The sequence below is a fragment of the Paroedura picta genome, chromosome 4 (assembly GCF_049243985.1).
Source record: "Paroedura picta isolate Pp20150507F chromosome 4, Ppicta_v3.0, whole genome shotgun sequence".
NCBI lineage: Eukaryota > Metazoa > Chordata > Lepidosauria > Squamata > Gekkonidae > Paroedura > Paroedura picta.
In genome coordinates this window covers 89,927,145-89,943,490 of record NC_135372.1, presented here as the reverse complement: position 1 = coordinate 89,943,490, position 16,346 = coordinate 89,927,145, and the positions used below count along the sequence as shown (strand labels likewise).

Genomic DNA, 16,346 nt, shown 5'->3' with positions numbered 1-16,346 from the left:
AGCCCCACCTACCTCACAGGGTTTCTGCTGTGGGAAGAGGAAGGGAAAGCAATAGTGAAAAGCAGGGTTTAAAAACCAACTCTTCTTCTAAATTAAAAACAAATTATAAGAAATTCTACCAATTCAGTGGACAAGTTGCTAGAATTCTTCCATGGTGACCAGGGCTCTAAGCAGAGTTAAACCATTTTAAGCCCATTTACTTGAATGTACTGGGATGAGTGTAACTCTTAGGATTGTGGTGTAAATTCTTTTCTTTTAAGTGATGCTGTCTGGATGAATTCAGTAGTTCTAATACTAAGTTCCATCTCTGGAGAGATCGGTATATCTATGTGTTTAAGCCTGACTTGCCAATTTATGTTTGATTACATAGAAATCTGTATCCTGTGAAGGCATGAGAATGACTAGTACAATGTGCAAGAAGAAACAAGTATAGTAGAGAGTCTGTTTTAATCAGCTCTGCCATGCTTGAAGAACGTGACAGAGTTTAACTCTCCATTTCCATATATTTTCATAGGTGCCGATGTTAGCACATATGTTGGAGGGTCATGCATAACTCACAAGGATGCTTCTCAAGAACACATACAAGAACACTGTGTTTTGCTGTTGCGTTAGCATGTCACTATGAAGCCACTATTAGAAAGTCTGTTGTGTAAAAGACAGCAGTATATGTGCTGTCTTCTTCACCTATGACAAACATTACAGTTCTACTTATTAGTTGGAACGCACCTGGGGAAAAGCAATATGTAAATTGCTGTTGATATTAATAATTTTGTACGACTTTGATACAATTCCTTCAGGTCAATCTGGTGAAACTTATATTCAGTATCTGTGCACTATGGAATCTTTCTGTACCTAAGAAGAATGGGACTTCCAAAATTTCTTGTGTTGTTATGGTGGTCTTTGAACAGAACTGTTCTGCAGTTGCTTGATTCTCTCATTGGGAGAAGAAAACAAGTTCTAGATGATGGAACTGTAGGACACTTTTTTTGATGGACTGTATTTAGTATGTCTGAATGACTAGACACAAAGAATAATAACTGGCAATTCAAGATAGGGGCACTCAAGAAGTGTGAGCAAAAGTCTAATGTCCAGTCTGTTGTTAAGGAAATGGTTTCAGGTAGTGTTGACAGGTCAGGGGTGGGAAGCTTAAGCCTTCGTTCCTCCTCTTAGCTATAAGAGAGCCAGTTTGTAGACTTCTAATCTGGCATGCCAGGTTCGATTCTGCACTCCCCCACATGTAGCCCACTGGATGACCTTGGGCTCGCCACGGCACTGATAAAATTGTTCTGACCGGGCAGTGATATCAGGGCTCGCTCAGCCTCACCCACCTCACAGGGTGTCTGTTGTGGGGAGAGGAAAGGGAAGGTAACTGTAAGCTGCTTTGAGGCTCCTTTGGGTAGAGAAAAGTGGCATATAAGAACCAACTATTCTTCTTCTTCTTCAACTATGCTTGTTCTGAGGTTAAGGGAAACTGGCCTCAGAAGGGCATTGCTTTCCTGCTTGGAAGATTTATGTCCAGAGACTGCAGCCACCCAACCCCATGAAGAACACAGACTAGAACCTGTATTACTTGATCTGCTTGCATCTTTTACACATACACTTAGACCAATTGTTTCTGCAATGATTGTGGAACAGTTTTCCAATCAGGGTTACATGTGACCCCAAGAGTTACTCCCAAATCCCAGAGGAATTATACATATTGGAAGAGGTTTAATATTTTTTTAATAAAATATATATTTTAAAGATTTTTTTAAAGGACCAAGGGTAGTTTTCACCTTATTTGGACAGGTCAACGACCTTCCTCCCAAAATGGCCAATTATGGCTGTGGAGGGGATGGGAAGGAGAGGAGAGTGGGCCATACAAACCTTCGCCAGCTGAGGCTCCTCTATCATGATTGACATGTTAGTGGTAGCTGGAGTTCAGCATGGTGAGTCCTCTTGGGTTTGGGTGGGTGAGTGTTTCAGTTTTGTTTTGTTTTTTTGCTTTGGGTGAGTATGTAGTTTGGAGGGAGACAGAAGCGGTGACATATCACTTCCAGAGCATGGCAGGGAGGTGTGACCAGCTGACATCACTTCAAAGTTACCTTGAAGCCTGCAAAATCTTCCAGGGGTTACTCCACAGTCAAAAAGTTGAAAAAAGCTGTTGTAGAATGTGGACATGTTTTCCCATGTCCCCTGTGCAAGCACCGAGTCATGTCTGAACCTTGGGGTGACGCCCTCTAGCATTTTCTTGGCAGACTCAATACAGGGTGGTTTGCCATTACCTTCCCCAGTCATTACCGTTTTACCCCCCAGCAAGCTGGGTACTCATTTTACCAACCTCGGAAGGATGGAAGGCTGAGTCAACCTTGAACCGGCTGCTGGGATCAAACTCCCAGCCTCATGGTCAGAGCTTCAAACAGCATGTCGGCTGCCTTATCACCCTGCACCACAAGAGGCTCTTTCCCATGTGAGTATGTTTCGCTATTATTTAAGAAACTGCCCAGCACAGTACCTTGTGAATAAAACACATCAGTGACCTGAAGGCTGATACGTTTGTGTTTGAGATAGGGTTTAGGTTTTTTAAAAGATTGTTGAGGGTCATTTGTTCTGCAATAGTTAACCCTTACTTTCCTCCCATTCATCTCTGGGTTATGGTGCTTGTTACATGCTTTATATTCCTGACATTTTAACTGGGAGCTGGCTGATGCTTTTGCAGTACCTACCATACCCTGATTGTCAAGTGAAGCTGCTGTTTTGTTTTATTGGTCTCTTTTCCTGCCTCCCTTCTTCTCTAGCTTGGGGATATGAGTGCATGTGTGACTGGGTGGGAATGTCTTTAGGAGGATCTTTTAAAACATTCCCATGTCCTTTCTTTTATTGTTTGACTTTTCTGTAGATCAAGTTAGCTTACTCCACAGGTCACCAAGAACTTGTACATATTACTTTTTTGTTAATATTGTCTTTGACTTTTACTAGGGAATGTGATATGACTTCTGAAATGGACCAAAACCCTCTTTTGTGAAGCATTCACTCAGGCATTTACACAAAGATATATAGATTGGAGTGAAATCACAGTTTATGAAGCTAAGACTTATGTGTTTCTAAGCAAAAAGCATACTAGAAAAGCATGTGAAATTTAAATATATATTTTCTCTTCTTTCTGGGATTCTTTCTCTGAGCTGAGTCTGATCATGCCTAATGGTTTTCCTAGAATTCTTTGGTCTTGGAGAAGCAAAATCTTTCCAGGTTTGAAGTCTGTTATTTGACAGGATAGTTGTGATTTTTAGTTTTGAGGCATCTGGTTTACGGTAGACCTTTAAAGGTGCATTCAGGTGCATTTACAAAAGATTATCAGCAAACTATGATTTACTCTTTGTAGCTGGAAAAGTACAACTAGAGATGTTGGGCAACTTGAGTACCTCTGAAATAAGCTCAGAAAAGAGCCTAGTGTTGGCATTATTGTGATGAATGAGGATAAAAGTGAAAAACCTGACTATACAAGCTCAACATCTACTTGGCATGCCGAAGGTCTGGGGTCCAATGCCCAGCATCTCTAGCTAAAAGCAGCAGGAAATGGGTGCTGTGGAAGGTCTCTGCCTGAGAACTGCTGCCAGTCTGGACAGACAATACCCACTGATGTATCAGTGGACTGATTGCACCTTCAAAGTGGTAGGCATGTGGTAAGAATCTAATGGTGCCCCCCCAAAAAAAAAACAAAAAACAACAAAAAAACTCCACCTTAGTTTTGGGTTGTAATGCAACAAACCAGAACAAACACCAAAGTGTGTGAATACTTTTGCAAGCCACTGTACAAGGAAAATAGATGGAGTTTTACTCATGAAATACGGGCCAAGTATTTTCTTGTTAATCACTGTACGTTTTTCCCTCTAGTTAATTGTAAATATGGTATTGGCCATCCGAAGAACTGCAGCTTTTCTTCCTTTGCTTAAGGAACAAAACTAGTCTTCCAGGAAGGAATTTTGTCAGGTATCACAAATGCTGAAGTATATATTTATGCCCTTTTGTTTAACTTCTAATGTTATTTTGACATAATTATATTGTATCATTTTGTAGCACAGATGTACACTGCAGAAGAATCCATTTCCTTTTATCAGTCTGGATAAACATGTGGCTGAAGCTGGAAAAATGAAGATGCTTTATCTGTTCTTTCTGATCTGTTGTCAACTGTTTGGGTGGTCTGTTGGGAGCTTGACAATTATGCTAAGTATTTCTCACTTGCTGACCTGTAGCTAGATTGTTCCTAGATGTCCAGAGGAAAGTGTCTTGTTTGTGTGGGTGTTTAGCTTGGCAGGGAAAGGGTATCATTTATAAAGCTTGCTGTGCTTGGCTACAAGTCTGCTTGTGTTATAGCTGTTATGCCATTATTAAACTGGTGGCAGTTACCAAGTTTTCATTTGATTCCAGGCCTCACTACAATATAGGATCATGTATGGTTGTTTCTTCTTACCCAAGGCCCAGTGTATTTTCAGGGATGAGAGGAAATTCATTTACAGTACTGTGTAAAGCAGTGGTCCCCAACCTTTATTAGGCTGGGGACCGGCAGGGTATTGGGTCCCGCCCGCAGGGACCGCGCCCGCGCGGGCCACGCCCATGCTTCGGGCCGCACCCGCGGATCGGGCCGCGCCCGCGAGCCGCGCCCGGCCGCACCCGCGAGCCGCGCCTGCGAGCCGCACCCGCGAGCCACGCCCGACCGCGCCCGCGGGCCGCACCCGCGGATCGGGCCGCACCCGCGGGCCGCGCCCGCGGATCGGGCCGAGCGGGCGCGGCCTGCACGGGCGCGGCGCGGCCCTGATTCCCTCTCCCCGCCCTCCCGCGGTAAGTAGCTTCCCGGACCGCAAGCTTGCGGCCTGGGAAGTTTTTTACTGCGGGGGGGGGGCGGGGAGAGGGAGCCGCGGCCCGGCGCCATGGCCTTTGCGGCCTGGCGCCGGGCCGTGGCCCGCAGGTTGGGGACCACTGGTGTAAAGTACCGAGACATCTATGTACATTGCCTTTCATGGCAGTGATCAGTAAAAATTGCATCTGTGCTCATTTTGATAATCTTTATGTGGCTATTTCTACTTCCTCTGTATCATTTCAGTTGGGTTCTTTATAGGGCACTGTGGTTAAATAAAGCCCTAAGGGCTATTGGGGAGGAGTTAGGGCGGGCTCTGTCCGTGATAAAAACTCTGAGGGGCGAATCAGGAGCTGCAAAGCGGCTCCTGATTTACCCCTCCAAGTGGCACTCAAGGGCCAAGCGGCCAATGGGGAGGCGCGTGAAGCGCCTTCTAATTGGCTCATCACCAGGACAGACCAAAATTCCATTCACCCAGCCCAGTCTGACTGCCAGTCTGCTCCTGACCACCGCATGGAGAGGAGGTCAGTAGGGCTGCCAAGGGGGATGAGAACAGAGGCTGTGCCAGCCCTTTTTGCCTCAAGGCTGTCCTAACTGTCATGTCCAACTGCAAATTGCCTCAGAACCCTGACAGAGCTGGCCGGAGGCTCAGAGTGCTCCCCCTCCCCCCCCACTTTCAGGCCTGCTGCGAAGGAGCCTCTGACAGCCCCTGACTGAGGGGAGGAGGCCTTTCCAAGAGCAACGCAGGGGAGACTGAGGGCCTTCCTTTTGAGGGGGGGGGGACTTTCCCCTTCTGCCAAACAGTTGCCTGACAGGGAGGCCACAGAAAAACCCCTTCTCACTTAAAATACTGCTCTGCCTGGAGGTTAGACACAGCCAAGCCATGTGTCTTTCTTCTTTGCAACTCTCTGCAGATTTGAGGCCACTGCACAGCATTATTCTACAGAACAAACTGGCTCTTTTGTCTCCTGTTTCATCTGCGCAACAACCCTGTGTAGTAGGCCTCAAGTCTTTCACTTCAACAACAAGCTGTGTGGGAGGCCTTAAATGTTTCTTCTCTACCACAACCCTGTCCAAAGTAGCCCTTTCTGCCTGGGGAGCTGATCTTTATACTCTGCAGGTGAGCTGTAATTCCAGGAGCTCTCCAGGCCCCACCTGGAGGTTGTCTACTCCTGGGTTGGAAATATCCCTGGAGGTTTGGAGGTGGGACTTCAAAATCGTACAATGCCTTAGAGTCCAGCCTTCAAAGGAGCCATTTTTGCCTGCAGTTGGGAGGGAGTGGTGCAGGGGTGTCCCTCCTGGGCTATGGGCTATGGCCAGCCCTTACCAGCAACTGTTTGTATTCTGGGGTGCAGGCAGGCAGACCAGCATCAGTCCTGTGAGTCTGGAAAGTGCAGGAAGATCTAAATAAATATTTACAGCCTAAAACTGTAAATAGAGAACAAGCAAATGTCTGGAGACACATGGTAACTGACTTGACTTATTGGCCTGGCAAATAACCTTGGCCTGGCAAATAAAAAAAACAGTATAAAAAACTTTACTAAGGTCAAGACTGCTGTGCACAGAGAGTCTTCCTCTTAGGGTTGATAGCTTCCCTGTGAGGCTCGCTACCTCACCTCCCTCATGGGAGTCTGCTATGGGGAGAGAAAGGGAAGACGATTGGAAAATGCTTTGAGACAGTGGTCCCGAACCTTTTTATCACCGGGGACCACTCAACGCTTGACAATTTTACTGAGGCCCGGTGGGGGGGGGTAGTTTACTCCTCTACTCTCAACCATTGCCCTAACGCCCTCTGATCGCTATGGTAATGTTTAAACATCCCTTCAAAATAAGATACAGACACGCCACAACAATGAACATAAGGAACATTTTATTTTCATGGAAATTTTAACTCATGACAATGACAAATTAATGGGAACCCTGAGCTTGTTTCTCTGCAACGGGATAGTCCCATCTGGGAGTGATGGGAGACAATGACACCCAAAGTGTGTTGTAAAGGGCCGGGGGGGATGAAGTAAAGGGCTGGGGGGGGGGGAGAGAAGGTGTCCTTTGCGGCCCACCTCCAATTAGTCGACGGACCACATGTGGCTCACGGCCCACAGGTTGGGGATCACTACTTTGAGACACCTGAGGCCTGCTGGGTCACTGCGGCCCATTCCCAGTTCTCTCAGATCTCTCACAACCCCACATACCTCCCAGGTTGACTATTGTGGAGAGACGAATGGAAAAGGTGTTTGTAAACCGCTTTGAGACTCCTTTGGGTAGTAAGCAATAGGGTACAAAATTCCATTCTTCTAAGGAGCAACCATGAAAGAAGCATGTGGGCACATAACATTTTATCAACAGTGAAAAAAATGGAAAAGAAGGAAAAGGGTGGACACCTGTGTACTGTGACTACCCCATGTATATTAGGGCAGTGGGGCATTTCGGTGAATGTGGCCTAATTCACACAAGAAGGGAAATGACGCAGGACTGGGAGGAATTGGTTGCCATGTAATCTTCCCCTAAGAAGAGTCTCCAGTCTGATTTTCCCTTCACATATTTTAGGACATGGCTCTGGAAAGCTCATCTGGAACCACTATGCCAAAATTCCCAAAGGTCACTCCTCTCCCACACTCAACAAACAGTCCACACCACAGGTTCTTGACACCCATATCTCCACACCCATGCCTTCATTTGCCACCATGCCACCACAACCTCCCACACAACACACACATTCAACCCCATACCCTTACAGACTGGACAACTCCTCCCCTTCCTCTTCCCACTGCCAAGCTCTAGCGCCCGTTGTATTCTTGGATACAACGGGCTTTGCCCCTAGTTTGTAATAATAACTAATGAATTCATAGAATCTATAATTCTATGATTCTATGAATTCCTTAGTTATTTTTGGCTAGTGTTCTTAAATAGAGCTTCTGTTGTCCCATATTTGGGATTAGCCTCTCATTCATTATACTGTTTAGGATAATACTTACATACACACACCCTGTTTGTATGTCATTTGCCTTGATCATTATTTAGAAATTTAGAGTTATAGCTTGTGGTTTTAAAACTCAACATTTAAAATTAATTGAATAAAATTTTTACACTCCTTTTATTATATACCACTTCAAGAGGTATAAATTGACTAAGTCCACCCAGTAATAACATACCCTCCAGCACTTCACAAAGGAAAATAGAGATGTACTTGTGCTTGAGTGGTCAGGGCTATGCGTGGAATCCGACAAATTTATTTATTTATTTATCTATTTATCTGTTTGTTTATTTATTTATTTGGATTTTTATACTGCTCATTCTTTGCAGCTCTGGGTGGTTTTCATGGAACATTGTATAAATTTACATGGAACATATGAGCCTCTTGTGGCGCAGAGTGGTAAGGCAGCAGACATGCAGTCTGAAAGCTCTGCCCATGAGGCTAAGAGTTCAGTCCCAGCAGTCAACTCAAGGTTGACTCAGCCTTCCATCCTTCCGAGGTTGGTAAAATGAGTACCCAGCTTGCTGGAGGGTAAACGGTAATGACTGGGGAAGGCACTGGCAAACGATCCTGTATTGAGTCTGCCATGAAAATGCTAGAGGGTGTCACCCCAAGGGTCAGACATGACCCGGTGCTTGCACAGGGGATACCTTTACCTTTACATGGAACATTATAACAATCTATAACACACAACTTTCAGTAGAACATCATACCACAATCTGTCAAGTAACAGTTCACAACACAACATGAATAAAAACAACACTGGGGAGATCGAATTGTTCAGTCATGGAAGGGCGTCAGAGGGAGGGGCCCACAGATGTTCCAAGTCGGTCGGCCTCAAGTGAATGCCTGGTGGAGGAGCTCCCTTTTGCAGGCCCTGATATCCTCAGAGAGCTCATTCCACCAGGTGAGGGCCAGGACCGAGAAGGCTCTGGCCTTTGTCGTGGTCCGATGCGCTTCTCTCGGGCCAGGGATCCGTAGCCAATTGGAGGTGGCAGAGTGTAAGGCTTTGGGGGTATAGGCAGGGAGGCGGTCTCTTAAATACACTGGGCCCAAACCACGTACGGCCTTGAAGGTGGCTACCAAAACCCTAAGATTAATCTGGAATTCAAATGTTCTTGTTGATGTTTTATCATTAAGGCTGAGGAAACCTTTTCCTTACTCCTACTCTCCTCCATTCCCTGTCTCTAGAAACTTCTATTGCAACCCCTATCTGCTTTCCCCAATATTTGTGGGTTGAAGAAGAGCTGTTTTTTTCTTGTACTCTGCTTTTTTCTACCCAAAGGAGTCTCAAAGTTTTCAATCTTCCTCTCCCCACAAAAGATACCCTGTGAGGTAGGTAAGGCTGAGAGAGCTCTGAGAGAACTGTGACTGACCCAAGGTCACCCAGCAGGCTGCAGGTGGAGGTGTGGGGAATTCAACCAGGTTTTCCTGATTTGAAACTGTTCTTAACCACTACTCAAGCTGAAAAGATCGTACCCATCTGGGTTACTTTGGGTTTATCTTTTTGGGAGAAAGTGGGATGAATAATCTTAAACTTTCTTTTAAATAACTTTTAAGAGTTTAACTTATTGTTAAGAGTTCTGTAATTTCCCCCTTTTTTGGCATCACAATGGCCATTCTGACATCAAATTACAGGGACACGTCCAACCGGGGAAGGAGGGCAGGGCTTTTCTGTGTGGTGGCTGCCGCATGCTGTCTGTCAACCCCATCCCAACAGTTAATGCATGTATATGATAAAAGGAAAGTTTTGTTTTAAAACTGGGATGTTTGGAGAGTGGGACACTTGGAGGGCAAGTGATACTACCTTCACAGTGTAGCCGTCAGCTTCACCCTTCTATGTCCATTGAAAACAATAGGTTTAGAAAGATATAACTCTGGTTAGAACTGCATGGCAAGAGTCTATTTTGGGCTAATTCAGCAGGTTGTAAATACTTCATATATTCTGTATTTCTCCCCAATGGAGATCCAAAGTGGCTTCCATTGTTTTCTTTCATTCTTCTCACAGTAATTCTGTGAGATTGATTAGGATGAGTATGTGTGATTGACCCAAGATAATCCAGCAAAGTTCCATGGCACAATAGGGATTAGAACTTGGATTTCCCAGATCCTAGTCTGACACTGTAACCACCACACCATATTTAATTGGAAAAATAACTTCAAAGGAATCAAAAGAAAGCCTATTTTATTGACTGACCTTGTAATAATAACTTCTTTGGGGTAACTGGAAGAATGGATGAACATTATCGTAATTTAAAATAGTAAAGATTGTGGCTGGGAATGGAGTTTTTAAAGTGTGCATAATTTGCTGTTGATTTGTTTTAAAAAGTTGAATGTGCAACGCTTCCTCTCTCAAGGCTTCATCTTGATACTTCTTTATAGTCAGAATCATATACCAGTGAAAGCGTTCAGTGCTTCACCATGTCACAAAAACTGGTGATTTTATTTTGAAGTTGTTTTTTCTTCATGTTCAAAGTGAATAGGTAAGTGCTGTACTAAAGAACAGTGAATACCTCCTACCCATAAGTGAACAAAACAACATTATATTGGTTCATAGTGGGGGGTGTTGTTTTTGGTGAGGCTTATATTGAATAGTTAAAGTTTACTGTAGTTCTGTTAGGGTTTCATTTAAGTCTGAGAACTCTTAAATTTAGCTTGCAGAACAGAAAACACCTGGTCGTTTGCATCAAATTTCTTTTGATGCCTATAAAACCGGTATGTTTCTCTAACAAAGGAATGGCATCTCAAGCTGGATGCAAGCTGGTGTTCCCTTACTCAAGAGATATGAGTAGGAGATTCTGTGGAATGTGTGACTGTCAGCCTATGTATTTGCTGCAAGTATATAAGAAATATAAAAATATAATTGGTGTCCTCGTAAATGGATCTATTCTTGAATCCCACCTACTTTGCTACTTGGCACAGGAAATTGGAGCTCTTACTTGCAAGTTAATTTCTGTACTGTTATTATATTACTAGAATTAAAGCCCATTTTATTTCAAAATAAAATGGGCGCTAGATGGCTTGGGGCGGGTCTGCGAGGTGGCAGAAGCGTTTTTGCGTGGCCCCCCCCCCGGACTGGGGAAGCGTTGGGCAGGGCCGAGGTTTCAGCACGGAAAGGGGGCCTACCGTCTGTGTCGGCCCGTGGCTGGTGAGGTGCCGGTGGATGGTGGGCTGCTCCAAGGCGGGCGGCGATGTGGCTGGGGACGGCGGCGGGCCAGGCGCGGCGGTGGCAACAGCTCGGTGGTGGCGCGGGCGTGTCCTCGGCCTTTGGCCGTGGCGCGATGGCTGGGCAGCACAGGCTCTGGAGCAGGAGGCGATGGTGCGGCGGCCTGTAGCGGTAGCGAGGCATCGGCGGGGCTGTGAGCGTGCCTCGGCTGGGTGGCGGCGTTGGCGCTGCCATTTCGGGCGGGCGAAGTCTGTGACGCAGCGAGGCCGCTTCAGCGGCCGGGAGAAGGCAGAGTTGGGCGGGCGTGTGGGTGGAAAGGAGCAGGGCGGCCCTGCTCCTTTCCCCGCATCGAAGTGGAGGCAATGGCGGCCAAGGAGGCAAAGGGGAGGCGCGCTTTGCGCGCCTCCCCATTGCCTCCTTGGTCTAGGATTGACACTCGGAGGAGCGAATCAGGAGCCGCTTCGCGGCTCCTGATTCGCTTCTCCGAGTTTTTATCCCGGATAGAGCCCGCCCTAACTTCTCCCCCCAAGCCCTTACTGTTTTATTTAGTCTGCGGCGCCGCGGGCGGTTTTAAGATTATGTATAGTAATACATAATATAGTATATATAAAGGCTACAGCTACTCAAAAAGCAGAACAAGGATTTATCTAGAAAAAAAGAGCAAAAATAGAATATGAGGAATACTGGTATAGATGAATCCCTAGTATCTTGATTATTTTTATTAGAACTGTTTTTATTACAATTGCAGTATCTTTGATTGTCTGCATATCTCATTACGTGAATAGATAGTTAATAATATATTATGCAGTCTCTGACTCGTATGCTTTCAAATAAAAATATGAACTCTGGAGTTAAGAGCACTATAGTTTCTCCCAAACATGGAACAGCAGAACCTTTTCAGTTAAACTTTGCTATTATATATTTTATATCATTTTATTATTATACTACATGTAGTTATCATATAGACAATAAAGCCCCCAAAGTATCTTGTTGAAACTGTAAAACAAAATGTATAAAAACAACAGTAAACATTTTATTTTCTTTGTTTAATTTTGTTTTGTATTTTTGTTTTTCCCCTGGTATTTTATCTTTTGTTAGTATATAACTATGTGTATTTGTTGTGTATATAATAATAATAAATTTTCTATAAATTCCAGTGTTTTAATTAGATTTTAAAACTACTTTTAGATTAATTTTCATCACTTGAGACAAATAGAATTACAAATATATTCCACTTACCTATATTATTCTGAGAAGCACTAAAAATGTTCTGAAGAGACATTTTAGAAAAATGGGATTGATTGCTATTAATATAGAACTGGCTTGGCTAACTTGGTGCGTGGAACCCAAAGGTTGAGCTGCAATTTTTTTTTTTAATTTTCAAATATTTATTATATAAAGTGCACTAGTTCAACATATTAAAAATATAGTCATCATATTTTAAAAACATGGAGGACAGGGATCTCAGTTGTTCACAATGCCATAGAACGGTGGTTCTCAATCTGGGGGTCAAATGACCCTTTCATAGGGGTCACGGCAGGGCAAACAGCTTGGCCAGGTGGGGGGGTGCCATCTACATAACAGCCTTGTGGGGCAGATCGAGAGACTGTTTGTCTTTCTGGAGCAGCGGAAAAGAGCAAGATTGGCATGGTGGGACAAGAGGCAAAAATAAACTGAGAAACCCCGGGGGGGGGGATTATATACAATCATGAAAAATAGATCTTCATGCCATTGGTCAGTTTGGGTTTAATTTTTGTGAAAGAACACTTGCATAATTTTATGGTTGGGGGTTACCACAACAGGAGGAACTGTATTAAAGGGTCACGGCATTAAGAAGGTTAAGAACCACTGCCGTAGAGTATCAATTTTCTCTAGGGGGACTGATCTGCGTAGTATGGAGAGGAAGCTGCAGTTCCAGAGGATACCTGGCATTCTTCACTGGGACTGTTTAAGGCTGGCAGTGCATAACTAGATATGACAAAGCCTTTTCTGACCCACGTGGGAAGGCACCAGTGATTGAGAGCTGGGCAAATGGAGAGAGTGCTGGCCTCTGGAAGAACATATTTAAGCTGGTGGGCTCCAAATCTAATACCTTTACATTAGAAAGAGTTGGAGCAGCACCTAACAGATTTTTCTTTGCCACCCAGCAAGCCCTTTGATTTTATACAAGTGCATTCCTCACAATAATTTGACCACTGAAGAGGACATTCTATGTTGGTCTATTCTATGTGTAGTTAGAAATGTGATGTTTTTAAATTATGGTGACTATGTTTTTAATATGCTGAACTAGTGCACTTTATGTAATAAATATTTGAAAATTGTAAAAATAATTTTTGCAGCTCAACCTTTCCTAACTTTTCTGGTGAGGTTGGGTTTGGGTTTCCCTTTGGGGTTTTGCAAAACTTGGTGTGTGGGTCTATGCTACTTGTTTTTAACCATGTGCCCACCCAAGATCTGTTAATAATTTGCCTTCTCTGTTGCTTCCCCAAAGGAAAATATAATTTTTCTTTGAAATATGGTATGGAGTGCAATGAAATGACAGTGAAAATATTCTGCAGTTTCTCAGTTTTCCAGAACAGATCTTTCCCCCCCTTTGGCAGGGTAGGAGGTGTGGAATGTATTTGAAAGCCTATTTGGAGATATGATGAGGAAATGTAAATCTAATTTGTACATAGCACATCAGCACTTGAAGCAGCTGTAAGCATATAGCAGGGCTGTTACTGTTCCTGTTTTGTTGGACCACTGTGCAATTTGAATTGAGATGACTGTGAGATTTGAGGTTGCCAACTGGAACAGAATGAGAAGCTGTAGATACATGGCTTGGTTTTTTTTCTTCCTGTTGTGTCTTTTTGAAATAAAAATTAAACAGTTCCGCAGGGCCTGCAAAAAGGAGCTCCTCCACCAGGCATTTGGCCGAGACCAGACATAATCAATCAGCGACCAAGGACACCTGCTCCCCCCCACCCCCCCTCAGAATCCCATCAATAAACCCTGGACCTGTTTGTATTACTATATTGTTTACTGTTATACTGTGTTATTTGGTTACAATTATTAGTTATCAGTTATACATGTTTTACAGACTGTTTTATGTATTGTTCTCTGTTATAATGTAAACCGCCCTGAGCCTCAGGGGAGGGCGATATAGAAGTATGATAAATAAATAAATAAATAAATAAATAAATAAATAAATAAATAAATAAATAAATAAATAAATAAATAAATAAATAAACAAACAAATAAATAAATAAATAAATAAATGGTATCATGAAATTCATGCCTTTGGTGCTTACAGCAGAAGTGGAACTATCCTACCTACTTAAAAATAACATGCCAGAGTTGTCTTGAGCTGCTTCCCTTTAGAGAACATATTTTGTAGTATGGCAGCCTTCATGTGTATTTGTGGTAGGAGTTTCAGCATGTTTTGTAAGAGGGTAAATGATCATGGTTTAGAGAATGTGCAAACTCCACAGCTATCTGTGTTCAGGATCAAGTCCAGAGATGTTTACAAAAAAGAAGCTTTAATCCACCCAACCTTATTTTTTGTTTTTACACTTTCTTTGTATAAAGGGTTCTGCTAGTTCTTCTGAAGTCAAGGAACCAGGAAATTGTCCAAGTAAATTTAATTTTCTTTTAAAAAAATTATGCCTTCACTTCCAATTAGAAACTTCTGAGTCACTTTTCTTTGTGATGAGTCACTGGGAAAGCAAGATTCTTATTGGCTTATCTGATTCTCTGTGTTTTGTCTTTCAGAATATGACAAACTGGGCTTTCTTCTGAAGTTGGACTCCAAATTGTGAGTAGAACCATAGAAGGGATCTTTCTTAATCATCATATACTTCTACTGGAGATAATTTTGGCTATGTTTGGCAACAAGTATCAAGGTTGCACAAAAGTTTGAAGTCCATCAGTATATAGAAGCATGTAAAAGACCATAGACTGTATACAGAAACATAATGCTCAGGCACCTGTTTGCAGGCTCAAGGTAAAAAATATGAAGGAAAAGAAAATTAAAGGAAAAGGAAAACATTGAACTATCTGGATGATATGCCTCCCCAACACTACCAATACGATAATTAAGATAATAATAGGAAAAGAATAGGTGTAAAATATAACATTAAAGAGGTAAATACAAAATAAAAGATGAGATTCAACTAATTTAATATATAAAGGGTGCACACTGAATATATAAAAGGGGAGAGTTCCATGCATTAGAACAACAAGGAAAAGTGTCAAGATGAGAAAATAGTATGAGGGAGTAGACGCTTAATGAATGGAGGGACTGAGAAAAAGACAGTAGCAAGGATTGATAAAAAGGGGAAAACTGCAAATAGGTTTGAAGGCTAGGAGGAACAACTTAACCTTAATACAGAACAACTGAATAAACCAGAAACACAGAGAAATGTAAATATTAATACTGCCAATCTTTATAATTATCTTCACTGGACTATGAATTTTGGCCCACAATGCTTACAAGCAATCGACTGCCGATAATCCGTGTGGAATGTATCTCAGCTTTTGTTCAATTTTCTGTTAGGAAAGGGACAGTGACAGAGAAATCTCTTCAAAGGCTTTGTATATGACTTCCTTTTCTCCTTCCCTTCCTTCCCCATTTTCACTAATGGGCATGTACTTGTGCAGAGCTTCATATAAACTTTCTAGAGTCAGTTCTGTGAGGATGTGTTGGTGGCAGGCCTTGACCACTTTGAGGGAATGGGTACCATTGCATGAGCCCTGAGGGGCAGGACTGCTCTTTCCCAGTGTGTTCCTTTTTAGCGGTTACATCATAATTTGGCATTTTTATCTCAATGCAAGCATCTGAACTACAAATGTACCTTTTTTCATTATTTTTGCTCTTACATCTATAATTTTCTTGCTGTTTTATGATTCCTTTCTCATTAATTTCTATCTGCTGCTGGCTGCATTTCTTGGTATAGTTGCCCCCTTTTGACAAATGTCTGAGATGCAGTGGAAAAGCAAATTCAGATAGCTACAACTGTTGCTTTGTTTTGTTTTGTTTTTTGCTTGGGCTAGGGATATCGAGTAAATTATTGCTATGACTACTAAAAGTTACCCAAGTGAGCTTTCTGAAGCCATTGTAACTGTCTTTAGATGTTCTGTGGGAGTGTAACTTCTTTTTGATTCAGTGCAGGCTATAGCAGTCTCAGCACTCTCTCTATGGCTATATTGTTATCAGCTCTGCCAGTATCTTTCCTATGTCCAAACCCACTGACGCTGTTACTGTAGTTTCTATATCTCAACAGGAGCAAAATCAAGTGCAAAGATGACCCCCACAGCTAAACAAAGGAGTCTCAGAAATCTCTGAGTCTCCAAAAAAGAAGTGCTGAGCTTCTAATACTGCAAGAGTCACAGCT

The 16,346-nt window shown here is 43.0% G+C and overlaps 1 protein-coding gene across 12 annotated transcripts in view; it reads left to right on the top strand.

Moving 5' to 3' along the window:
- ST3GAL3 (ST3 beta-galactoside alpha-2,3-sialyltransferase 3) overlaps nt 1-16,346 on the top strand; it is a 256,620-nt gene that overhangs the window by 63,509 nt on the left and 176,765 nt on the right. For all 12 annotated transcript variants that reach the window (XM_077334059.1, XM_077334052.1, XM_077334054.1 and 9 more), the window contains one exon: nt 14,725-14,767. In XM_077334059.1, the coding sequence (XP_077190174.1) occupies nt 14,725-14,767 (43 nt within the window). The remainder of the gene's footprint in view (nt 1-14,724; nt 14,768-16,346) is intronic.